At 37.5% G+C, this 26,655-nt stretch overlaps 1 protein-coding gene across 4 annotated transcripts in view; it reads right to left on the reverse strand.

Moving 5' to 3' along the window:
* Positions 1-26,655, reverse strand: part of RNF13 (ring finger protein 13) — a 154,178-nt gene that overhangs the window by 54,178 nt on the left and 73,345 nt on the right. For 3 of the 4 annotated variants that reach the window (XM_046002847.1, XM_046002846.1, XM_046002849.1), the window contains one exon: positions 3,348-3,435. In XM_046002847.1, coding sequence (XP_045858803.1) covers positions 3,348-3,435 — 88 coding nt within the window. Of the gene's footprint in view, positions 1-3,337; positions 3,436-26,655 lie in introns of all 4 variants that reach the window. The other variant, XM_046002848.1, reaches the window with a different exon arrangement.

Raw genomic sequence — 26,655 nt, forward strand, 5'->3', positions numbered from 1 at the left:
CTGCTGTAGTCATGGTGGCTAAAATAGTACCTGATGAAGAGCAGGCTGTCAAAAAAATACTTGTTCAAGGAAGACAACAAGGGAAAAAAGAGAAGAAACAAACCCAGACATATTGATAACCTGCCCTGATTATACAATTAGGAATTTGTACAACCTAGACTCAAACTTGAGGCTCTGCCTCCTAATCTAAGCTCTTGCAACTCTGTCATGGCATGGGTTTTCTCACATATCTGCTCTTATAGGATCTTCACAACCTCGTCAGGTCAAATAAAAATAAAAATTATTCACACCTTTACAGATGAAAGTAAAGGGCTTAAAAGGTTAAGTAACTCTCCCAAAATTCATATATTAACTAACCTAGAAGAATAAACCCACATTTCCTGGTTCCGAAGTTGGGTGTTTTCTCCATCACATTCTGCTGCCTCCTGAAGATGACAAATATTACTGGCTCACTGAGTTAACCCATCCTATGTCCTAGCTGAAATAAAAACAGACAAATTCCTTGTGTGAAATGTTGGCAGCAAGGGGCTTTTAAAACGTTCTTTTGTTTCCAGATAGTACAATGTCGGTTCCTAAAATATGCACAATATTCTCGGTGGTCATAGACTAAGCCTTAAAAAGGGGATAGATACATGCCTCTTTTAATGAATCCATGCTTTCCCTTCGTCTTCCAAGTAACAGCAAAGTTGAAAATTGTAAAGATCTTTACAACATTTGTTTCTGAATATAAGAAATGTCCCAAACACAGATACATAGGGATAGAGCAAAATATCACAGAAATAATCCAAGCAATAAAGAACCAAAATTCTGAGCAATCTTTGAAATGAAATAGCTCAACTCAAACATTTCCATGGCAACAACAGGATTACATGTTGTGTGCTACTTTTAACATTTAACATATTTTCCTTAGGAACTGTCATGATTACCACAAAAAGGTTTCATGGTATTACAAAGACAAAATAGGTGTTAGAGGGAACAGGCACTTCCTGCTTGCAAAATTTTTATTGAAAATGTGTAAAGAGAGTAAATAGTTTATAAATATGAATTTGTTTAACTCAAAACACCTGAGAAGGTCTTGAAGCCTGCTAACTGGTTTAGGACTTCAGCAAAACACACAAGGAGTAAGTAACTTGCTTAAAGTTATACAGCTGATACAAGTGAGAGTGTCAATTTAAATTTACACCCATTTCTTGAGTAGTTACGCTTTTCATTTTGCTAGTAATGTATACAGGTAACAAAAGTTACTGACTTGGCATATATTTTTTTAAAAGAGACAGCTGAAGGGAAAGAAGAGCATGTCATGTCTGCAGTACCAAAAGAACTAGTTTATTTGGTAAGTCAAGTACCTTCATCAATTCCTCTACTTCCCAGCAGTGATTGGCAAACTTTTTGTGAAATGCTAGACCCTTCTAAGGGTACCTCATGCATTTTAATGATTTAATCAGCTAAAATGTTAAAAATAACTTTAAATACATATATGGAAATTAATGAAGGATTTCATTACCAAGTTTTACTTTTTTTTTTTTTAAGATTTTATTTATTTATTTGCAAAGAGAGAGAGAGAGATCACAAGTAGGCAGAGAGGCAGGCAGAGAGAGAGGAAAACAGGTTCCCTGCCGAGCAGAGAGCCCGATGTGGGGCTCGATCCCAGGACCCTGAGATCATGACCTGAGCTGAAGGCAGAGCCTTAACACACTGAGCCACCCAGGTACCCCACCAATTTTACTTTTTATAAGTTATAATTTTAGCTCAGATTCTAAAGGTAAGAAGAAAAGGGTTCTACTCAAACAATAACAACAACAACAACAACGAAGAGCGTCTTAAGTTATAAAAAATTTAGTTAAGGACTCCAAAATATTTCCTATTGAGGATCTAATTATTTAAAGTCTTAAATATATTCCAACATAGGATAGTAGTCCACAGCTTTATGTCTGCTTTTTGCTCCAAGCTCTTTCTTGCATATGAGACTCAATGGCACTTAGTAGCCAGAGGTATTATGGTTAGGTGCTAGAAGAAAAACAAAAATAAAATACTTAATCATGGATGCTGGCAGTGTGCTTTGGGTTCTGAACCCAATTTTCAATGGATATGTGGGGGATATCCCCCACATCATGGAACAACTCAACTCAATTCTGTCATTATCTACTTAGAGATAGCATCAGATTCTACAGATTCTACGTCAGATTCTACACAAGACTGCCCTCAACCCTTCAGACACCAGTTTTAAGTCCAGGTTATCACATATGCTTTTGATTCACTGGCTATAGGTTAGAGGTTCCATTGACAGCCCCCTCCTTGGGTTCAATTAATTAGTAAAGTAGCTCACAGAACTCAGAGAAACAATCTACTTACCAGATTATCAGTTTATTATGAAAGAACAGAACTCAGGAACAGCCAGATGTAAGAGATGCATAGGGCAAAGTATGAGAGAAGGGATGTGGAGATTCCATGCCCTTTCCAGGCACAGAATTCTCCCCAAATCTCAATGTGTTCACCAATCTAGCAACTCTTTGAAACCTGTCCTTTTGGGTTTTTATGAAGGCTCCATTAGACAGTAAACCACTGGCCACTGGAGATCTTGTCAACTTCTAGTCCTCTGTCTCTCCCCAGATTGGGGGCTGGGGGAGACTGAAAGCTCCAACCCTTTCATCACAGGGTGGTTCTCCTGGCAGCCAGCCCTCATCCTTTGGGGGGTCCCAAAGTCACATCCTTAACGTAACAAAAGATACCCCTACCACTCTCACCAAATTAAGTGAAAGCATACAGCTTAAAAGTCACTGGTTAAAGCCAGTTATTTGGTTAAAATCGGCTCATTTTCCCTACAAGCTAGTATTTGGTAGAGAATAAAGGAAAACATTCCCATTTTGAATGAAAAGCTATAGGCATATCAATGTATATTAAGAAGCTAATAACCAACTGGTGTAAGAAAGCACAAGTATGTGGCTTTGAAATTCTATAAGAATACAGTAGCTAACTAGTGTAGATGCATACCCTAACATTTAATATTGTAATTCTATAAAGAAATCACCAGAATTCTTCTATGGATCCTTAACTCAGCATGTTTATCTCTATTTAAAGCTTTGATTTTTACCAAAATATCAACACATCTTCTAAAATGAAACACAAGGTTAAAAGAAAACAAAACAGCTAACTGTTCAGAAAAGAACAATTCCACTTCAGTATGAATAAAATTGTCACAAGAGTAACGGTTAGGATGAGTTACCTTTCTATAAGAAAAGAAATTTTGTTTTTTAAAAAGAAAATGAGAGTGGGGGGAAGTCTTGTTAAGTTTTAGTTTCAAAAAGATCTGTCAAACAGGAGAGAAGAAAAGTGATACCTGTACTTACTGTCGTTGGATCCCATGCTAATGAGGTCATCGGAGTCAACATTGTGAACTATGGCTGCTTTGTATCCTGCTCTCTGTGCATTTAAAACCTGCAAGTCAGAAAACAATCGCAATATGAGGAAAAGACTGCTTTGTCATACAGTCCCTCAACTTCAACATAAACCAGCAAGTCTATACCATGTGTCTAGGACTAGATTATGTATATATCTAATAATAGATCTCAAATATGTTCTTGAAACATAACATATTTTATAATTGATTATCAATGACTTTGGATATTTTCTTGATTTCATTCATGGCATGAAGTGAATGAAAAGCAAATAAAAGACATATACAAGCTAAAATACTAAAGGATCCAAAGCAATAAACCCACCTAGCTCTAACACATAGAGATTTGCTATGATCATGCTCAAGAGTCATCAGCCCTTGGGCATTCAAATATATGCTGCTTATAGGGGAATAAACTTGGACAAATTACTTTTATTCTTGCGGATTAATCAGAATAATTTTATCCTATCACTGAAAAAATAAATAAATTAAAAACCCCGGTCTGTAGTCGATGAGTGCCTCAAGGAATTAAAAGCACTTGTGAAACAGCCTCACAGAACAGGCGCTAACTATTCCTTATTCAAGAGTAAATGTATAAAACATGCACACAAATTAATAGCCCACATTATAACATTACAAACACAAGAAAGAAAACTAGGCAGAGATTTTCTAAAAACTGATTAAAGTAACATAAATAGTTCACCAACACAGGACGTACTGCTCTAATGTTAGGAATATGGCAAGAAAATTAACCAGCCAATAAAACTGTTAAGGAATGTTTATTAGTCCTGCAAGAAAATGTCAAAAATCAAGAAAGTCTGCTATTTTTTTATTACATTTGCATTTTTAAGTATCCAGCTAAAATTGACAAACTGCTAGCTCCAAAACTTCTTCCACATAGATAGTACTGTTCTTTCAAGGGGAGGAAAAAAATACTCTTAAGAAGGATATTATAGTTTCTAAATCTTACTTATTTATTACTTATATATTAATCTATTATTTATTCATTCTATTACCATAGCAGAAGAGACTTCACTTAGCTTTTAAACAGAAGTATACTTGCTTGGGGTTACTATTAGTTTATTTGATGCTTTCATGACCATTTTAACTGCTCCCAAAAAGCTAACCCAGTAACTGAGGAGAAATGTTTAAAACATTCAAAAAACAAATGTTCCCAGAGATACAATTTAAGAAATATAAAACTTATATCAAAAGGTGTTTTCTAATTAAAAAAACAAGTTTTAGGTTTTTTTTTTAAGATTTTATTTATTTATTTGACAGACAGAAATCACAAGTAGGCAGAGAGGCAGGCAGAGAGAGAAGGGGGGGAAGCAGGCTCCCCGCTGAGCAGAGAGCCCGATGTGGGGCTCGATCCCAGAACCCTGAGATCATGACCTGAGCCAAAAGCAGAGGCTTTAACCCAATGAGCCACCCAGGCGCCCCAAGTTTTAGTTTTTTAAAGCCAATGAATTTGGCTTAAAAAAATCATGTAATTTGAAATTACATGATTTAACTTGTTTCCCTGCAAAATATATATTTGTGATGCAACACAATAGGACACACAGGAAGGTGGTCTCAGGAACCATGATAAAAAAAAAAAGTTCAATTCAATTAGTATTTGTGGAGTTTACATAATAAAATTACATAAGGTACTGTGCGGCACAGTGCAGAACTCAAAGGTGAATTAGAAACAATCCTTACTCTGAAAGAGCTCTCAATTCTCATGGATATCCAAAGAGGTCAGGCACTTTCTTGCCTCTCTATTAGCTCATGCTAGTGTGTCTGCTTGGAATAGGCTTTGTCTTCTGAATGCCTATCAGGCTTTCAAATTTCATTATCTCCATGAAGCTTGCCCTGTTCCATGCCCTGCTGTGCATCTTTTTTCAAGCACCCACATAACCACTCCCTGCTTACAGCATTTGTATCAATTTGTTTTCATTTTTCTTAAAGATCTTATATAGCGCCTTATATTATACACACACACACACACACACACACACACACACACATACACATACACACACTATCCCATTTCAAAAAAACAAAACAAACAAAAAAAAAACAACCTTCCATGGGGTCCTTAAAGCTCCTGTAGTTGTCTGCATGTGAGCTTTTCTGGTAGGAAGAGATAAGGCCATCATTAATTTTATAAAAGGCTTTCTGAACCCCCAAATGTTAGTAACCACCAATATAAATTATTGGATTTACAACAATCTGCCATGTGTGTAATTAAATCTAGCCATTAGAGTCTTAAAACTGCATGGAGCAACTGAGGAAATGTCTCCTTCACACATCCAAAATGAAATTGGTTCCATAAATACAATATAATATTATATCAATATCAAAAGCTGTTCTCTGCTAACAAAACAATAAAATCCCTCAAATAGAAAACTTAGAAAACCACTAAAATAGGCAGGGATTTTTGAATGTACAAGTGTGACTTCCCAAAATTAGAAACATGTTTTCAAAAATTTAACAAGAAGTCTTCCCTAAGGCTTTTGTTGTTTTTATTATCTCCAAAATAAAGTATTAAAATTAAATCAAGAAACACATTAACATATGGACCAACAGACATGAATACAAACAAGGAAACCATATCCATGTTTATGAACTACAAAACGTGTGCATCAAGTCAAATTAAATTACATTTTTAACTAAGCAGCAGCTGGTATTTTTAAGAACATGAGGCAGAAATAAAACCTAAATCAACTTAGTAAACACGTGCAGTTTCACATTCATAAAATGCAACCTCATACATGGTGTCAGATGGAGGCAAAGAACTCAAAGATTGACAAATAAAAAACATGCACTGTGAACAAACCTAAATTCCAAGAGAGATATCAAAACTGAAAATTTCATGAAAAAGCCTTCTGAATTGTATTGCCAATCTGCCTTTTGGGTAATAGGGAGGGCACGTACTGCATGGAGCACTGGGTGTGATGCCAAAACAATGAACACTGTTATGCTGTAAATAAACAAATAAAAAAAATAAAATAAAATAAAGGAGATTGATCAGAGCCATTAGCTCAAATTGTGGTAAATGCTCTAAATATTTTAGCTTTAATAAAAAAATTAGCTGCAACTAAATTATGTAGACCAGGCGGCATCTACCCAAGAGTTCTGGAGTAATGGGACTGCTGGCTAGTTATAGGAAGTAGCCAGCATGTCAGAAGATAGCAAACTATTAATGGAAAAACTTTTAGTAAGGTTCGAAAAGGAATTCTGGAAATGACACAATAGTTCATCTTATTTCCAGAGTGGACAAATTGGTAATACTGACACTAATAAAACTGACTGAGCTGTCAAGACTCCAAGTAGAGATCTTTTATGGGATTTGAAGGATTGAGAAGTTGGGGGTTAACTGTTGATAGGATACATGTAACAAGGCTCCAGACTAAAAGCTATAATGAATAAAGGAAGCTTCTATATGCTAGTGCTTTACATATATTATCTCTAATACCTAGCACACCTCAACAAAGTAGGTATTCTTTTCTACATTTTAGAAAGGAGGAAAAATGGGTAAGTAAAAGTGCCCTACAATCGCATTTAGGCAGAGCTGCGATTTTTTTTTTTTAATCTGAATAGATAGAGAAGCATGGGGTTTCCCAATGAATCAGGAGGAGAACAAAAATTATAAACCTTACTAACATTTTATAAATGTGTGAGAAAAGGAACTGAACTGAGAAATCATCAAAACTTAGACAACATGATCATAAAACCTTGTGGGTCAAATGAAACCTCTATGCAAAACAGCGTTTAAAGCCAAGAAGGAAAGTGCTAAAATATTGTCATAGAGTTTTTGGAAACTTAGAGGGGAAATATTTAGTGGGCTGAAATGCCTATCACAGATTTTATGGGACATGAATTACACTTTAACAAAGAGAAAAAATTTGGGCTAACTGTAGAAAAGAGTTGAGGGAAATTTCTCATATGATAAGGAAGAGAAAGAACAAAACAAAAGTCAGGACCTAGCGAGGCCTACTAAAAACAAAATAAAACATCGACATTACTAAATAAAGAATGTTACTGAAAGGAAGATCTGCAGAGAAGTTAAAAATATAAACTCTTGGAAAAGGATTACCTGCATTCCAATTCTGACTGTCACATACAAGTTGTATAAACTTAGGCAAGTAAGTTCACTTCTCTGTAAGGTAAGTCTGATAATATATCCAACTTAAAGAGTTACTATGAGGATTAAACAATTTAACATATGTAAAACACTCAAAATAGTGCTTAGACAGTACCTGGCACATATTAAATAAGTGCTAGTTATGAGTACTGTCATTGCCATTGATTTTTATTGTTGCTCTTGGAGAATCCAAAGGGAGAAGAAAGAAAACAAAGGGCCAGATTGTGCAGTACCACCTTGGAGACCATTCCAAAAATCAGACACCGCACCTACTCCGTTAGAGTTCACAGAACGCATCTGAATAAGGGGCTGACATGGCTGAGGCAGTATTTTAGGATAAATCTGGTCTACTTAGGTTGATATGGAAAGGAGAAACTGAATATGTGGAGATGTCGTGAAAAGGCAGGATAGAAAGATGGCAATGATATGAAAGAACAGTAGCTTTTATTCTTCTTCAAAAACTAATTTTTGGACCTAGGAACCTAGGTAACTTGGGGAATATGCTTAAACAGAAATGGAAAAGCCTGAGAAGCAGAGCTTGTTTTCACAAGGAAAGAGAAAGGAATGCCTCTGAATAATGGGCGGGGGGAAGGGGAGGGCGGGTAGCAAGGGTTTCTATATATAGATTTTTTTTTTTTTTTAGGTAAGATAGAATACAACAGATTAAGACTTGAGATAAAAACTTAAAGATTTTCAGCAAATTAATTCACTCATTCATCCAACAAGTATTTGGAGTAAATCTAGCTACCTGGTGGCTAAAAATAATTAACTTCTAATAAAACATAATCCATTCACAGTTTTACATTTCTTATAGTCTTCAAACCCCTTTAACATCTGTACGTGAACTAAATGTACTTCTTTTTTTCCTCTGAGAAGAGATGCTACACATAAGCAGAGCTATGTATATCTCTAAGCTATATATTTGCAAGAATGGTAAAAATTCAACAGAGCTGACTTTCCTTGATGGAAAATAACCTTGAAAAGAATCCAATTATTGACAGCAGAAACACTTATAAGATTTTTTTTTTAAATTTTGAAACACATTTCAAGTCTTTATCTGAATTATAAATTTGTTTTTTTTTCTTTCATGAAGAAAAATTTGTAACACCTGAACAACAGTGAAAAGGCAAGCTTATTAGATTATTTCAGACAGACAGACAGACAGCTAACATTCCATGAACACCATACACATGTCTCCTACAGACGCCCCATGTTTCTAAAAATACCTGCTTTCAACTGATGGGACAAAATATGTTTGATTCAAAATAGTAGCCAAGTTTAAACATATTCTCTTCTAATTTTAGTGATAATACAATCTTAAGTTTAGTTCATTATTTCACCATTTTATTATAAATTAAAAAGGTCATTTATTTTTAACTAGAAAGCTGAAATAGGTCAGATTGTAATTTATTCAGAATGAAAATATGATTTAGAAGGAAATTTCTATGACTTTTTTTTGTTGTTGTTGTTGTTTTTAAATTTTTAATTTATTTATTTGACAGAGAGAGATCACAAGTAGGCGGAGAGGCAGGCAGAGAGAGAGGAGGAAGCAGGCTCCCCACTGAGCAGAGAGCCTGATGCGGGGCTCAATCCCAGGACCCTGAGACCATGACCTGAGCCGAAGGCAGAGGCTTTAACCCACTGAGCCACCCAGGCGCCCCTCTATGACATGTTTTAATTTTATTTACTGAAACAAGTAAAGTAGTAATAGGAGTAAAAAAAGATGTAATAAATATTAGGGAATTTCTACCTGGAAAGTCTACCTGGCTTGGGTATAAATATTAAAAGATACACCTATCTCAAGATGCATTTTAAGCACTTGACTACTAGGAAGAGAATGACTAAATTTAATCATATGATACCTACAGTGACTTTAAAGCATCTTTCATTTTCTTTTGGCTCTCAATCTACTTTCCTGCCCAATAATGAACTTGAGTTCACATTTTATATCGACATTTTTAAATATTTCTACATTATTAGTGTTATCTACAAAAATATCCCAAAATCAACATATTTTCTGGTAAAACAGCGAATGTTTTCTTCTCAATAACAGCAACAAGAGAAAAATGTTAACTTTCACCTCATCTATTCAGCATTGTATACTGAAATTCTGGTCAATGAAATAAGGAAGGTGGGAGGCATGGGACAGTGGAGATTGGGAAGAGAGAAAGAGTGAATATAGATTACCAAAGAAGATGTTCTTAATTTGTAAGTTGACATAACCATCCACTTAGATAAACTAATAAAAGGCTTCAAGAGAAAATAATTGAGTTTAGAATTCTGTATCCAGCTTAAGCTTCCTTCAAAAATGAAGGTGAGGAGCGCCTAGGTGGCTCAGTTAGTTGAGCAACTGACTCTTTTTTTTTTCTTAAATTTTATTTATTTATTTGACAGAGAGAGCGAGAGAGAACAAGCAGGCAGAATAGCAGGCAGAGGGAGAGGGAGAAGCAGGCTCCCCACTGAGCAGAGAGCCCGATGTGGGGCTCCATCCCAAGACCCTGGGAACAGAACTGAGCCAAGGGCGGCCACTTAACCAACTGAGCCACCCTGGTACCCGAGCAACTGACTCTTGATTTTGGCTCAGGTCATGATCTCAGAGTCCTGAGATCGAGGCCCAAGTCCAGCTTGGTGTAGTCTGTTTGTACCCCCACCCCATGCACTCATTCACTCTCTCTTTCTTTCTAAAATAATTTAAATAAAATCTTGGGGAAAAAAAATGAAGGTGAAATTAAGACATTTCCAGATGAACAAAAACAGAGACTCTGTGCCAGTGGCCTGACAAGAAATATCAAAAGGAGTCCTTTAGGCTGAAATGAATGAAATGAAGAGTAGCCAATATTTAAATCTATATAAAATAAGTGGCAGCAGTAAATATAACTACATAGGTATGATGAAAACTGTATATAGATACTTTTATTGGGCTTCTGGGTGGCTCGGTTGAGTGCCCAATTCTTGGTATGGGCTCAGGTGGTGATCTCATGGGTCCTGGGATCCAGCCCCACCTCAGGCATCCCCCCAGTCCCCAGCAGAGATTTTGCTTGAAGATTCTCTCCCTCTGACCCTCCCGCGACTCATGCATGTACACTTGCTCACACTCTAAAATAAATAAATCTTTTTTTAAAAAGATGTTTTGTTTTGTTTTGTTTAGGACACCTAATTTTTTTATTAGATTCAACAGACATAGATGACTCTATGAAATTGCTATGAAAGTTTCTAAATGCATTCTGTCAATCTCTGCACTCTTCCCTCTGTTGACCAGAACAGTGTGTGAAGCAGCAGACATTCCTGGCCTGCAGTCTAAGTATACTGTAGTCCACATTTTTTTTTAAGATTTTTAATTTAATTTTCAGAGAGAGAGAGAGAGAGAGAGAGAGCGCGCACATGAGGGAGGGAGGGACAGAGAGAGGAAAAGAGAGAGAATCTCAAGCCAATTCCCCACTGAGCATGGAGCCCGACACAGAGCTGGATCTTGGTGCCCTGAGATCGTGACTTAAGCCAAAATTAAGAGTCAGATGTATAGCAACCAAGCCACCCAGGGGCCCCTGCAGTCCACGCTTTTGATGTGGTTGGTCCAGGCTGGTTGGGTCCAAGGACTCACAGTGGAATCCCACAGGACCGGCCAAGAGGGTCCTTGGCTTCACACAGGATAGAAATCAAACACAAACTGAGAGCAAGTGAGAACAGAGTTTATAGAAGACACAGGGAATATAGATATGGACAGAGTGTCCAGGAAACTTGGAAAGGAAAGGAGATTGAGTCTCCAAAGATATTTTTATTTCTAACTCTTTCCTGCTCCTATTTGTTTTAAAAGACAGCTGCATAAAAAAATGTTAATAGATTTATATAAAAATACAATTTGTATGACAATAATAGTACAATAGCATGATAGAAGAGGTAGGGAATAAAGGTATATTGAACCATAATTTTCATATACTATTTAAATCGACTTAGTACTAATCTAAACTACACTGTTTTAAGTTAAGATGATAACTGCAATAGCAGGACCATTACTATCAAAAGTAACTAAAAAATATACAGAAAAAACAACAAGGAAATTAAAAAGGTATGTTAAAAAATATCCATTTAACACACAAAAAAAGGCAGGAATTGAAAAACTAAAAAAGACATACAGAAAAGATAAAAAAACAAATTAAGTGCCAGATGTAAATCCTACTTTATAATTACATTAAATGTAAACATACTCAATATCCCAATCAAAAACCAGAGATCGGCAGAATGGATTTAAAAACGTGATCCATGTCTTACTAAGACAAAGGAAGACATTTTCCATTTTCCATCAGGAAGCTATAGCCACTATAAACATATGCACCTAATCACAAAGTTCCACAATACATGAAGCAAAACTAAAAAAAAGTGAAAGGAGAAACACGCAATTCAATGATAGTTGGAAACTTCAATGCCCCACTTTCTCTAGTGGATAGAATAAGTCAGAAGATCAATGAAGAAATGGAAGACTTGAACAAAATATAAACTAACTAGACCTAACAGACATCTATAAAACATTCTACTCTACAATAAACATCCTTCTCAAGTGCAGTTTCTCCAGGGCAGACCAGATGTTAGGGCATAAAATAAACCTCAATAATTTAAAGTACTAAAATCATACAAAGTTCTCCAACCACAATGAAATTAAGTTAGAAATCAATATTCGAAGGAAATTTGGGAAATTCACAAATATATCAAAATTAAACAGCACATCCTAAATAACCAATGAGTCAAAAAAGAATTCACCAAGGAAACTGTAAAATACTTTGAATTGATGAAAACAAAACATATCAAAATTTTTGGAATGCAGCCAACACTGCATTTGACAAAATCAATATCCTTTCATGATAAAAATACTCAATAAATACCAAAACAGGATGGTCCCAGCACAAAAATAGACACATAGATCAATGGAACAGAATAGAGAGCCCAGAAAGAAACCCACAACTATATGGTCAATTAATTTACAACAAAGGAGCCAAAAACATATAATGGGGAAAAGACAGTCTTTTCAACAAATGGTGCTGGGAAACTGGGCAGCTACATGCAAAATAATGAATCTGGACCACTTCCTTATACCATACAAAAATATACTCAAAATGGATTAAAATTCTAAATGTGAGACCTGAAACCATAAAACTCCTAGAAAAAAACATGGGAAGTAATCTCTTTGACACTGGCCTTACTGACATTTTTCTAGATAGGTCTCCTCAGACACGGGAAATAAGAGCAAAAATAAACCACTAGGATTACACCAAAATAAAAAGCTTTTGCGAGTGAAAGAAATCATCAAAATGAAAAGGCAACCTACAGAATGGGAGAGGATATTTGCAAATGATTTATCTGATAAGAGGTTAATATCCAAAATATATAAAGTATACAACTCAACACCAAAGTATGTGTTCGCGAGGATGTGGAGAAAAAGAAACCCTAGTGTATTGTTGGCAGCAGTGCAGATTAGTGCAGCCACTGAGGAAAACTACAGAAGTTTCTCAAAAATTAAAAACAGAAATACCATAAAACCTGGTAATTCTGCTACTGGGTATTCACCAAAACAAAACAAAAAACACTAATTCAAAAAGATACATGCACCCCAATGTTGATTGCCACATTATTTATAATAGCCAAGATATAGAAGCAGGGTAAATGTCCACTGATATATGAACGAATAAAGAAAACGTGGTATATGTGCACACAAACACACACACACACATACAGAGTAATATTACTCAGCCATAAAGTAAGAATGAGATCTTACCATCTGTAACAACATGGGTGGGCCTAGAAGTATTATGCTAAGTAAAAGACAGAGAAAGACAAATACCAAAAGATTTCATTTATATGTGAAATCTAAAAACCAAAGCAAAGCAGAAATAGCATAAACACAGAGAACAAAGTGGTGGTTGTCAGAGGCAAAAAGGAGTGAAGAGGAATGGCAAGTACAGGTTTCCAGTTATAGAATGAAGAGGTCACCAGGGTGAAAAGTACAGCATAGAGAACATAGTCAATGGTATTGTGAGAGTGTTGTATGGTGACAGATGGTAGCTATGCTTGTGGTAAGTATAGTATAACATACAGAGTTCAAATCACTATGGTGTACACCTGAATCTAATGTAGCATATGTCAACCATACTTCAATTTAAAAAATGAAAAAAAAAGGGGCCAATCTTCAAAAAACAGTGCTAGAACAATTAGATGTCCCCCCAAAAAAGAAAGAATATTGATGTATGGTGACTAACACACACACACACACACACAAAGAATATGATGTATCACTTGCACCAAATTCAAATACTAACTAAAAATGAGCCACTTAGACCTAAATTTAAAACATAACAAAAAAATTTCCAGAAAAAAATACAAGCAGAAATCTTTGTGACCTCAGGAAGGAAAAGATTTCTTTTTTTTTTTTTAAAGATTTTTTATTTATTTATGTGACAGAGAGAGATCACAAGTAGGCAGAGAGGCAGGCAGAGAGAGTGAGAGGGAAGCAGGCTCCCTGCCGAGCAGAGAGCCCGATGCGGGACTCGATCCCAGGACCCTGAGATCATGACCTGAGCTGAAGGCAGCGGCTTAAACCACTGAGCCACCCAGGCGCCCCAGGAAAAGATTTCTTATTTACAACAACAAAAGCACAATTCATTAAAAAAAATCAGGTTTCGTTTTTCCATTGTATATTTTTTCCTGTTTTGTCAAAGATTATTTGACCATAGAGTTGAGGGTCCATATCTGGCTGGGCTCTCTACTCTGTTCCACTGGTCTAGTGTCTGTTTTTATGCCAGTACCACGCTGTCTTGGTGATCACAGCTTTGTAGTAAAGCTTGAAATCAGGTAACGTGACGCCGCCAGTTTTGTTTTTGTTTTTCAACATTTCCTTAGCAATTCGGGGTCTCTTCTGATTCCATACAAATTTTAGGATTATTTGCTCCAGCTCTTTGAAAAATACCGGTGGAATTTTGATCAGAATGGCATTAAAAGTATAGATTGCTCTAGGCAGTACAGACATTTTAACAATGTTTATTTTTCCGATCCAAGAGCATGGAACAGTCTTCCATCTTTTTGTGTCTTCTTCAATTTCTTTCATGAGTGTTCTGTAGTTCCTCGAGTACGGATCCTTTACCTCTTTGGTTAGGTTTATTCCCAGGTATCTTATGGTTCTTGGTGCTATAGTAAATGGAATCGATTCTCTAATTTCCCTTTCTGTATTTTCATTGTTAGTGTATAAGAAAGCCACTGATTTATGGACAGCTATATGTAGAAAAATGAAACTCGACCATTCTCTTACACCGTACACAAAGATAAACTCGAAATGGATAAAAGACCTCAACGTGAGACAGGAATCCATCAGAATCCTAGAGGAGAACATAGGCAGTAACCTCTTCGATATCAGCCACACCAACTTCTTTCAAAATATGTCTCCAAAGGGAAAGGAAACAAAAGCGAAAATGAACTTTTGGGACTTCATCAAGATCAAAAGCTTCTGCACAGCAAAGGAAACAGTCAACAAAACAAAAAGGCAACCCACAGAATGCGAAAAGATATTTGCAAATGACAGTACAGACAAAAGGTTGATATCCAGGATCTATAAAGAACTCTTCAAACTCAACACACACAAAACAGATAATCATATCAAAAAATGGGCAGAAGATATGAACAGACACTTCTCCAATGAGGACATACAAATGGCTATCAGACACATGAAAAAATGCTCATCATCACTAGCCATCAGGGAGATTCAAAGTAAAACCACACTGAGATATCACCTTACACCAGTTAGAATGGCCAAAATTAGCAAGACAGGAAACAACGTGTGTTGGAGAGGATGTGGAGAAAGGGGAACCCTCTTACACTGTTGGTGGGAATGCAAGTTGGTGCAGCCACTTTGGAGAACAGTGTGGAGATTCCTGAAGAAATTAAAAACAGAGCTTCCCTATGACCCTGCAATTGCACTGCTGGGTATTTACCCCAAAGATACAGATGTAGTGAAAAGAAGGGCCATCTGTACCCCAATGTTTATAGCAGCAATGGCCACGGTCGCCAAACTGTGGAAAGAACCAAGATGCCCTTCAACGGACGAATGGATAAGGAAGATGGGGTCCATATACACGATGGAGTATTATGCCTCCATCAGAAAGGATGAATACCCAACTTTTGTAGCAACATGGACGGGACTGGAAGAGATTATGCTGAGCGAAATAAGTCAAGCAGAGAGAGTCAAGTATCATATGGTTTCACTTATTTGTGGAGCATAACAAATAACATGGAGGACATGGGGAGATGGAGAGGAGAAGGGAGTTAAGGGAAATTGGAAGGGGAGATGAACCAAGAGAGACTATGGACTCTGAAAAACAACCTGAGGGTTTTGAAGGGGCGAGGGGTGGGAGGTTGGGGAACCAGGTGGTGGGTAATAGGGAGGGCACGTATTGCATGGAGCACTGAGTGTGGTGCAAAAACAATGAATACTGTTACGCTGAAAATAAATAAATTAAAAAAAAATCAGGTTTCATCAAAATTAAGAATTTCTTCTTTTTGAAAGACATTGTTAAGAATAAACAAGCTATTGGCTAGAAGAAAATGTTTGCACCATGCATATCTGATAAAGGGCTTATATTCCAGAATATATCAAGAACTTTCAAAACTTATTAATAAGAAAACAACCCACCCCCCCAAAAAATGAGCAAAAGACTGAAGAGACTCTTACCAACTTGGCATACTTAGCAAATACACACAAGACCAGTGCTCAGAAAAACCTACGGGCTGGCTAGATGGATGGAGGGAAGGATGATGGGGTTTAGCTTTGCTGAAGGTATATGTTACCTGATTTAACTGTTTAGAATTCATTGTGATGATTACTCCAGTAAGAAGAACAAGTGAAACGATTCTAGTGCAAACATACATACTAAAGCAAGATAAAAAATAAAGTTGTAAAAATCTCTATTTTTGGACCCTTCTAGTAGGACAAATAATTTTTAAAATGTTAGCTACATTAAGATAAATATAATGAAGTGGGGCTGCTTCTTATAGTATTTCTTAATACAAAATGATAGTATCATGCCAAGTTCATCTAAGTCAAACAATTCGATGGGGACCAATGTTACTTGATCTAATGTCCTCAGCTTTCTAAAGATCTCCCCTGATGCAGGGATAGATTTTAGACTATTTTAGTTAAGACTGTAAAAATGAAAAATTCCATAAAAATTATCTCAATTAGACCTTTGATAGGTCCTCAGTGAGTTCAATAGTACTAGAGATAGTGTGCACATCCACTAATGACCCTAACTAACAAGGGCATGTGTCTGAGAAGTCCACCTCATTACTTGGCTAAAGTAAGAGTTTCCGCTTGGTTTTAATGCTAACAGTTTATTTCCTCAAGCTCTCTTCACCTGCAGGAAATAGCTGGAACTATGTCTCCTCATATTTTGGTAAACATTTCAGTGTTGGCATGAGGCAAGCCTTGAAAATATAATGGCCACATTTTTCCATGATATTGTTTGATATCATGGATATTAAATGATATTGAATTAAAAATCAGACGGGGGGGGAGGAGTCAAGATGGCAGAGAAGTAGCAGGCTGAGATGACATCAGGTAGCAGATCAGCTAGACAGCTTATCAAACCATTCCGAACACCTACAAATCCAACAGGAGATCGAAGATAAGAAGAGCAACAATTCTAGAAACAGAAAATCAACCACTCTTTGAAAGGTAGGACCAGAGGAGAAGTGAATCCAAAGCGATGGGAAGATAGACCGCAGAGGGAGGGGCCAGCTCCCAGCAAGCGGTGGAGCAATGGAGCACAAAATCAAGACTTTTAAAAGTCTGCTCCACTGAGGGACATTGCTCCAGAGGCTAAACCGAGGTGAAGCTCATGCGGGGACAGCATGGCCTCAGGTCCTGGGCGGTCACAGAAGGATCGGGGGTGTCTGAGTGTCACAAAGCTCGCAGGTATTAGAGTGGAGAAGCCGGGTACAGAGACAGAGCCGAGGCGTGAGCTCTCAACTTGGGGTTACCTTGAACCATGATCTGTGGCACAGGCCACTGCTCTGTGAGAGGGGACCCTACAAGATCCAGGTAGAGCCCCCTGGAAGAGCTCAGGGATCTGTGGGAGCTGTGGGCCAGAGACAGAGATGCTTGGTCACAGGCTGGGTGAGCTCAGAGTGCAGCTGGAGGCCAGGGAGACAGGAGTGATTGAGCGCTTTTCTCCAAGCACGGCAGGAGGCCGGGGAGACGGGAGTGATTGAGCGCTTTTCTCTGAGAGCGCAGTGAGGAGTGGGGCCCCGAGCTCTTGGCTCCTCAGGCCAGAGACTGGAGGCCACCATTTTCATTCCCATCCTCCAAAACTCTATGGAAAGTGTTCAGGGAACAAAAGCTCCCAAAACCGAACGGAGCAGATTACTTAGCCCAGCCCCTGGTAAGGGCGGTACAAGTCCACCTCGGGCAAAGACACTTGAGAATCACTACAACAGGTCCCTCTCCCAGAGGAGCAACAAGAAATCCAGCCAAGACCAAGTTCACTTACCAAGGAGAACAGCGAAATTCCAGAGGAGGAGAATGCAAAGCATGGAATTCATGGCTTTCTCCCCATGATTCTTTAGTCTTGCAAGGTTAATTAATTTTTTTTATTTTACTTTTTTTCTTCTGCTAAATTTTTCTTAACTTTTACCCTTTCCTCTTTTAACATTTTTTAACTAGTTTATCTTAATACCTTTCATAAAAAAAATCTTTTTTGAACCTTCATTATTATAGTCATATTTTATCCTTCATTGTATCTAACTTTATTTTTTGTATACACATACGGTTTTTGCTTTTAAAAAATCTGAGGTATGACTTCTAATAGATCAAAATACACCCTAAATCTAGCATTGGGCTTGTTCTAGTCTCCAGACCGAGCAAATTCACTCCACCTTCCTTTTCTTTTTTTTTTTTTTTTTTTTTAAAGATTTTTTTATTTATTTATTTGACAGAGAGATCACAAGTAGGCAGATAGGCAGGCAGAGAGAGAGGAGGAAGCAGGCTCCCCGCGGAGCAGAGAGCCCGACGCGGGGCTCGATCCCAGGACCCTGAGATCATGACCCGAGCCAAAGGCAGCGGCTTAATCCACTGAGCCACCCAGGCGCCCCCCACCTTCCTTTTCTTTATTCTCCCAACCAACTTACCTTATCAACTCCTTTTTTAGAAACTAAAAAAAAATTTTTTTCATCTTTATAATCATATTCCATCCCGTCATTGTGTTTACCCTTATACGTTTTTCATTCTTTAAAATTTTGGGAGTTAGTTTCTTCTAAGAGACTGAAATAATCCCCATATTAAGTGGGTGACCCTGTTCTAGTCACCAGTCTAATATATATATATTTTTTTTCTGCTTTATATTTTTCCTTGATTTGTTTTCTTTTTTAAATTTTTTTTCCTGAACCTCTTTTATCCCCTTTCTCCCCCCCATGATTTGGGGTCTCTTCTGATTTGGTTAAACCACATTTTTCTGGGGTCTTTGCCACCCTTTTAGTATTTTATTTGCTCCTTCATATATACTTATCTGGACAAAATGACAAGATGGAAAAACTCACCACAAAAAAAAAAAAAAAAGAAGAGGCAGTACCAAAGGCTAGGAACCTAATCAATAAGGACATGGGTAATATGTCAGATCTAGAGTTCAGAATGATGATTCTCAAGGTTCTAGCCGGGCTCAAAAAAGGCATGGAAGATATTAGAAAAACGCTGTCCAGAGAAATAAAAGCCCTTTCTGGAGAAATAAAAGAACTAAAATTTAACTAAGTTGAGATCAAAAAAGCTATTAATGAGGTGCATCAAAAATGGAGGCTCGGGGCGCCTGGGTAGCTCAGTGTGTTAAAGCCTCTGCCTTCAGCTCAGGTCATGATCCCAGGGTCCTGGGATTGAGCGCCACATTGGGCTCTCTGCTCCGTGGGGAGCCTGCTTCCTCCTCTCTCTCTGCCTGCCTCTCTGCCAAGTTGTGATTTCTCTCTGTCAAATAAATAAAATATTTTTAAAAAATGGAGGCTCTTACTACTAGGATAAATGAGGCAGAAGAAAGAATAAGTGATAGAGAAGACCAAATGACAGAGAATAAAGAAGCTGAGCAAAAGAGAGACAAACAACTATTGGACCACAAGGGGAGAATTGGAGAGATAAGTGATACCATAAGACGAAAGAACATTAAAATTACTGGGATTCCAGAAGAAGAAGAAAGAGAGAGGGGAGCAGAAGGTCTATTGGAGAGAATTATTGGAGAGAATTTCCCTAATATGGCAAAGGGAACAAGCATCAAAATCCAGGAGGTTCAGAGAATCCCCCTCAAGATCAATAAGAATAGGTCCACACCCCGTCATCTAATAGTAAAATTTACAAGTCTTAGTGACAAAGAGAAAATCCTGAAAGCAGCCCAGGAAAAGAAGTCTGTAACATACAATGGTAAAAATATTAGATTGGCAGCAGACTTATCCTGGCAGGCCAGAAAGAGCTGGCATGACATATTCAGAGCACTAAACTAGAAAAACATGCAGCCAAGAATACTATATCCAGCTAGGCTATCATTGAAAATAGAAGGAGAGATAAAAAGCTTCCAGGACAAACAAAAGCTTGAAAGAATTTGCAAACACCAAATCAGCTCTACAGGAAATATTGAAAGGGGTCCTCTAAGCAAAGAGACACCCTAAAAGTAGTAGACCAAAAAGGAACAGAGACAATATACAGTAAAAGTCACCTTACAGGCAATACAATGGCACTACATTCATATCTCTCAATAGTTACCCTGAATGCAAATGGGCTAAATGTCCCAATCAAAAGACACAGGGTATCAGAATGGATAAAAAAACAAAACCCATCAATATGCTGCCTACAAGAAACTCATTTTAGACGCGAAGATACCTCCATATTTAAAGTAAGGGCGTGAGAAACAATTTACCGTGCTAATGGACATCAAAAGAAAGCTGGGGTGGCAATCCTTATATCAGATCAATTAGATTTTAAGCCAAAGACTATAATAAGAGATGAGGAAGGACACTATATCATACTCAAAGGGTCTGTCCAACAAGAAGATATAACAATTTTAAATGTCTATGCCCCTAACGTAGGACCAGCTAACTGTATAAACCAATTAATAACAACATCAAAGAAACACATCGACAATAATACAATAATAGTAGGGGACTTTAACACTCCCCTGTCTGAAATGGACAGATCATCCAAGCAAAAGATCAACAAGGAAATAAAGGCCTTAAATGACACACTGGACCAGATGGACATCACAGATATATTCAGAACATTCTATCCCAAAGCAACAAAATATACATTCTTCTCTAGTGCACATGGAACATTCTCCAGAAGAGATCACATCCTGGGTCAGAAATCAGGTCTCAATCAGTATCAAAAGACTGGAATCATTCCCTGCATATTTTCAGACCACAATGCTCTGCAGCTAGAACTCAGTCACAAGAGGAAATCTGGAAAGAACCCAAATACATGGAGACTAAACAGTATCCTTCTAAAGAATGAATGGGTCAACCAGGAAATTAAAGAAGAATTGAAAAAATTCATGGAAACAAATGATAATGAAAACACAACGGTTCAAAATCTGTGGGACACAGCAAAGGCAGTCCTGAGAGGAAAATATATAGTGATACACGCCTTTCTCAAGAAGCAAGAAAGGTCTCAAATATACAACCTAACACTACACCTAAAGGAGCTGGAGAAACAACAACAAAGAAAGCCTAAACCAAGCAAGAGAAGAGAAATAAGAAAGAATAGAGCAGAAATCAATGAAATAGAAACCAAAAAAAAAAAAAACAAAAACAAAACAAAACAAAAAAAAAACAATAGAACAAATCAACAAAACTAGGAGCTGTTTCTTTGAAAGAATTAATAAGATTGATAAACCCCTGGCCAGACTTATCAAAAAGAAAAGAGAAAGGACCCAAATTAAAAAAATCATAAATGAAAGAGGAGAGATCACAACCAACACCAAAGAAATACAAACAATTATAAGAACATACTATGAGCAACTCTACACCAACAAATTTGACAATCTGGAAGAAATGGATGCATTCCTAGAGACATATAAACTACGAAAACTGAACCAGGAAGAAATAGAAAACCTGAACAGGCTCATAACCAGTAAGGAGATTGAAAGAGTCATCAAAAAATCTCCAAACAAACAAAAGCCCAGGGCCAGACGGCTTCCCAGGGGGAATTCTAGCAAACATTTAAAGAAGAACTAATTCCTACTCTCCTGAAACTGTTCCAAAAAAACAGAAATGGAAAGAAAACTTCCAAACTCATTTTATGAGGCCAGTATCACCTTGATCCCAAAACCAGACAAGGATCCCAATCAAAAAAGAGAATTACAGACCACAATCCTTGATGAACACAGATACAGAAATTCTCACCAAAATGCTAGCAAATAGGATCCAACAGAACATTAAAAGTATTATTCACCATGACCAAGCAGGATTTACTCCAGGGCTGCAAGGCTGGTTCAACATTCGTGGATCAATCAATGTGATACAGTACATTAATAACAGAAAGAACAAGAACCATATGATACTCTCAATAGATACTGAAAAAGCATTTGACAAAGTACAGCATCCCTTCCTGATCAAAACTCTTCAAAGTGTAGGGATAGAGGGCACATACCTCAATATTATCAAAGCCATCTATGAAAAACCCACCACAAATATCATTCTCAATGGAGAAAAACTGAGAGCTATTCCACTAAGGTCAGGAACACGGCAGGGATGTCCATTATCACCACTGCTACTCAGCATGGTACTAGAAGTCCTAGCCTCAGCAATCAGACAACAAAAAGAAATTAAAGGCATCCAAATCGGCAAAGAAGTCCAACTATCACTCTTCGCAGATGATATGATACTATATGTGGAAAACCCAAAAGACTCCACTCCAAATCTGCTGGAACTTGTACAGGAATTCAGTAAAGTGTCAGGATACAAAATCAATGCACAGAAATAAGTTGCATTTCTGTACACCAACAACAAGACAGAAGAAAGAGAAATTAAGGAGTTGATCCCATTTACAATTGCACCCAAAACCAAAAGATACCTAGGAATAAACCTAAACAAGAGGCAAAGAATCTGTATTCAGAAAACTATAAAGTACTCATGAAAGAAATTGAGGAAGACACAAAGAAATGGAAAAATGTTCCATGCTCCTGGATTGGAAGAAAAAATATTGTGAAAATGTCTATGCTACCTAAAGCAATCTGCACATTTAATGCAATCCCTATCAAAATCCCATCGATTTTTTTCAAAGAAATGGAACAAATAATCCTAAAATTTATATGGAACCAGAAAAGACCTCAAATAGCCAAAGGAATTTTGAAAAAGAAAGCCAAAGTTGGTGGCATCAAAATTTCAGACTTCAAGCTCTATTAAAAGCTGTCATCATCATTTTGTGCCAGTATGGTACTGGCACAAAAACAGACACATAGATCAATGGAACAGAATAGAGAGCCCAGAAATAAACCCTCAACTTTATGGTCAACTAATATTTGACAAAGCAGGAAAGAATGTTCAATGGAAAAAAGACAGCCTCCTCAACAAATGGTGTTGGGAAAATTCGACAGCTACATGCAGAAAAGTGAAACTGGACCATTTCCTTATACCACACACTAAAATAGACTCAAAATGGATGAAAGACCTCAATGTGAGACAGGATTCCATCAAAATCCTGAGGAGAATACAGGCAGCAACCTCTTCAACCTCAGCCTCAGCAATGTTCCTAGGAACATCGCCAAAGGCAAGGGAAGCAAGGACAAAAATGAACTATTGGGACTTCATCAAGATTGAAAGCTTTTGCACAGCAAAGGAAACAGTTAACAAAACCAAAAGACAACTGACAGAATGGGAGAAGATATTTGCAAACAACATATCAGATAAAGGGCTAGTATCGAAAATCTATCAAGAGCTTAGCAAACTCAACACTCAAAGAACAAATAATCCAATCAAGAAATGGGCAGAGGACATGAACAGACATTTCTGCAAAGACGACATCCAGATGGCCAACAGACACATGAAAAAGTTCTCCACCTCACTCGGCATCAGGGAACTACAAATCAAAACCACAATGAGATACCACCTCACACCAGTCAGAATGGCTAAAATTAACAAGTCAGGAAATGATAGATGCTGGTGAAGATGCAGAGAAAGGGAAACCCTCCTACATTGTTGGTGGGAATGCAAGCTGGTGCAACCACTCTGGAAAACAGCATGGAGGTTCCTAAAAAAGTTGAAAATAGAGCTACCTTACGACCCAGGAACTGCACTACTGGGTATTTACCCTAAAGATACAAACGTAGTGATCCAAAGGGGCACGTGCATCCGAATGTTTATACCAGCAATGTCCACAATAGCCAAACTATGGAAAGAACCTAGACAGATGAATGGATAAAGAAGAGGTGGTATATATATATACAATGGATTACTATGCAGCCATCAAAAGAAATGAAATCTTGCCATTTGCGACAACGTGGATGGAACTAGAGGGTATTATGCTTAGCAAAATAGGTCAATCAGAGAAAGACAACTGTCATATGATCTCCCTGATATGAGGACGTGGATATGCAACGTGGGGGGCTTGGAGGGTAGGAAAAGAATAAATGAAACAAGATGGGATCGGGAGGGAGACAAACCATAAGAGACTCTTAATCTCACAAAACAAACTGAGGGTGGCATGGGGGGAGGGGGGGAGGGAGAGGGTGGTGGGGTTATGGACATTGGGGAGGGTATGTGATATGGTGAGTGCTGTGAAGTGTGTAAACCTGGCGATTCACAGACCTGTCCCCTGGGGCTAATAATACCTTATATGTTTATTTAAAAATTTTTTTATATATTTTAATAAATAAATAAAAATAAGTCAGACATGGGGCACCTGGGTGTCTCAGTAGGTTAAGGCCTCTGCCTTCGGCTCGGGCCACGATTCCAGGGTCCTAGGGTCAAGCCCTATGTCGGGTTCTCTGCTCAGCAGGGAGCCTGCTTCCTCCTCTCTCTCTCTCTGCCTGCCTCTCTGCCTACTTGTGATCTGTAGGTCAAATAAATAAAATCTTAAAAAAAACAATTAGACATAGAAGGGAACTTCCCCATCCTGATAAAAAAACATCTTGGTGAGGGGTGCCTGGGCGGCTCAGTGGGTTAAGGCCTCTGCCTTCGGCTCAGGTCATGATCCCGGGTTCCTGGGATCGAGCCCCACATCGGACTCTCTGCTTGGTCGGGAGCCTGCTTCCCTTCCTCTCTCTCTCTGCCTGCCTCTGCCTACTTGTGATCTCTGTCAAATAAATAAATAAAATCTTTAAAAAAAAAACATCTTGGTGAAAACATTACTTATCAGAAAACTAAGTCTGTTAATCAGCTTGAAAAATAAAGATGATAAAATGACATTTAGAGTACTTTGGATGCAATATTTTATGCTCCTTTAGGAAAGGAACTACCTTGTTTATTTGTATATATCTTGCTTCTTCAAACTCAATCACAACTAAGGTAACAGTCTACCAGCCCTACCAGGAAGATGTATGTCACAAAAATAAAAGTTCCCTGTATCTTCCGTTTAGTTCCCCCTAAAAAACATGCCAAAAATTTTACTTCAGTCATCACAGATAAAAATTTTCCTAAAATATTTTGCATTTTCCCAGCTTTCTCAGGAAAAAGGTAACAAATATGATTTGACCTTTTCCAGTGACTCGGGGGATCATCATGAATAGGCTTCATCATACCCTAGCTGGTTTTTCTCCTTAATGTTAAGTGTTAAATGTCACTTCCTCTCTTTCTGTACTCACTAGTAGTAGGCTAAACAATAGTCATTCCAGCCTTCCCCCACCCTTACCTCTTTTCTGTGGTAGAGAAACAAAGAAATAAACCTGGTAAGAATTCAACTCTTACAAAAAAAAAAAAAAATAATAAGTACATAAAAGTTCTAAGAAAAAATGTTATGGGGGCGCCTGGGTGGCTCAGTGGGTTAAAGCCTCTGCCTTCGGCTCAGGTCATGATCCCAGGGTCCTGGGATCAAGACCCGCATCAGGCCCTCTGCTCAGCAGGGAGCCTGCTTTCCTCTCTCCCTCTCTCTCTGCCTACTTGTGATCTCTCTCTCTGTCAAATAAATAAATAAAATCTTAAAAAAAAAAAAAACTGTTACGAAAAGTATGTGGTTTTAATGCTGAAACTTTATGACATTTATAATCGTGATACAAAGGCACATTTCCTCTCTTATGTAAGGTTATATTTTAAGAGAGTGGACCTTTTGACAAATGGCATATGTTTATTTAGGTTTGGAGAGAAGTTGAATTTATTTAATTAGAAAACATTTTTGGCAGGGCTGGTAAAATCGGTGTTTGTATGCAAAGCCATACTTACTTTTTTCAAGTATAGCATAAAACAGAAGCTAGAATCCTCGAGAAACTTAAAAACGATTTTAGGTTCCAGTCCAATGGCAGCATTTTAGTCAATCTTTGTTTTGGTACACGGGAAAGCAATTTTTAAGTATTGAAGGTAATAAAAATTATGGGTAGTAAAATAATTTGGTGGACCTGGGTGAAGTTTTTTAATAAAAAGAAATTTCAGGGACACCTGGGTGGCTCAGTGGGTTAAGCCACTGCCTTTGGCTCGGGTCGTGATCCCGGGGTCCTGGGATCGAGTTCCACTTCGGGCTCTTGCTCAGCTGGGAGCCTGCTTCTCTGTCCGCCTCTGCCTGCCTCTCTGCCTACTTGTTTGCTCTCTCTCCCCTTCTCTCTGACAAATAAATAAATAAATAAAATCTTTTTAAAAAAGTTTCATATATCAGAATATCATAAGTAGTATTAGTAAACTACTTCATCAAACTTTATTATAGGCTATGTGTTGTATATGTATTAGGGCAAGAATAAAAGTAAATTTCTTATTGTGGATTTGGCTGTACTTTCTCAGTTAAAAAATTTGAAAACCTATTTATATAAACAGTTCTTAATGTTCTGTACATTGTCTGTAATCAGAAAATAAATCTGTGCTTTTTATTGCAGAAATAGTATTCCGCAACACACCATCACTTATAGGTCTCTAAATGTGGCTGTTTACAATGAAGTTTTAATATTTTGTCTAGGACATGAGAAGAATAATAAAACTAAAAACAATCCTT

The sequence above is a fragment of the Meles meles genome, chromosome 4 (assembly GCF_922984935.1).
Source record: "Meles meles chromosome 4, mMelMel3.1 paternal haplotype, whole genome shotgun sequence".
Classification (NCBI taxonomy): Eukaryota; Metazoa; Chordata; class Mammalia; order Carnivora; family Mustelidae; genus Meles; species Meles meles.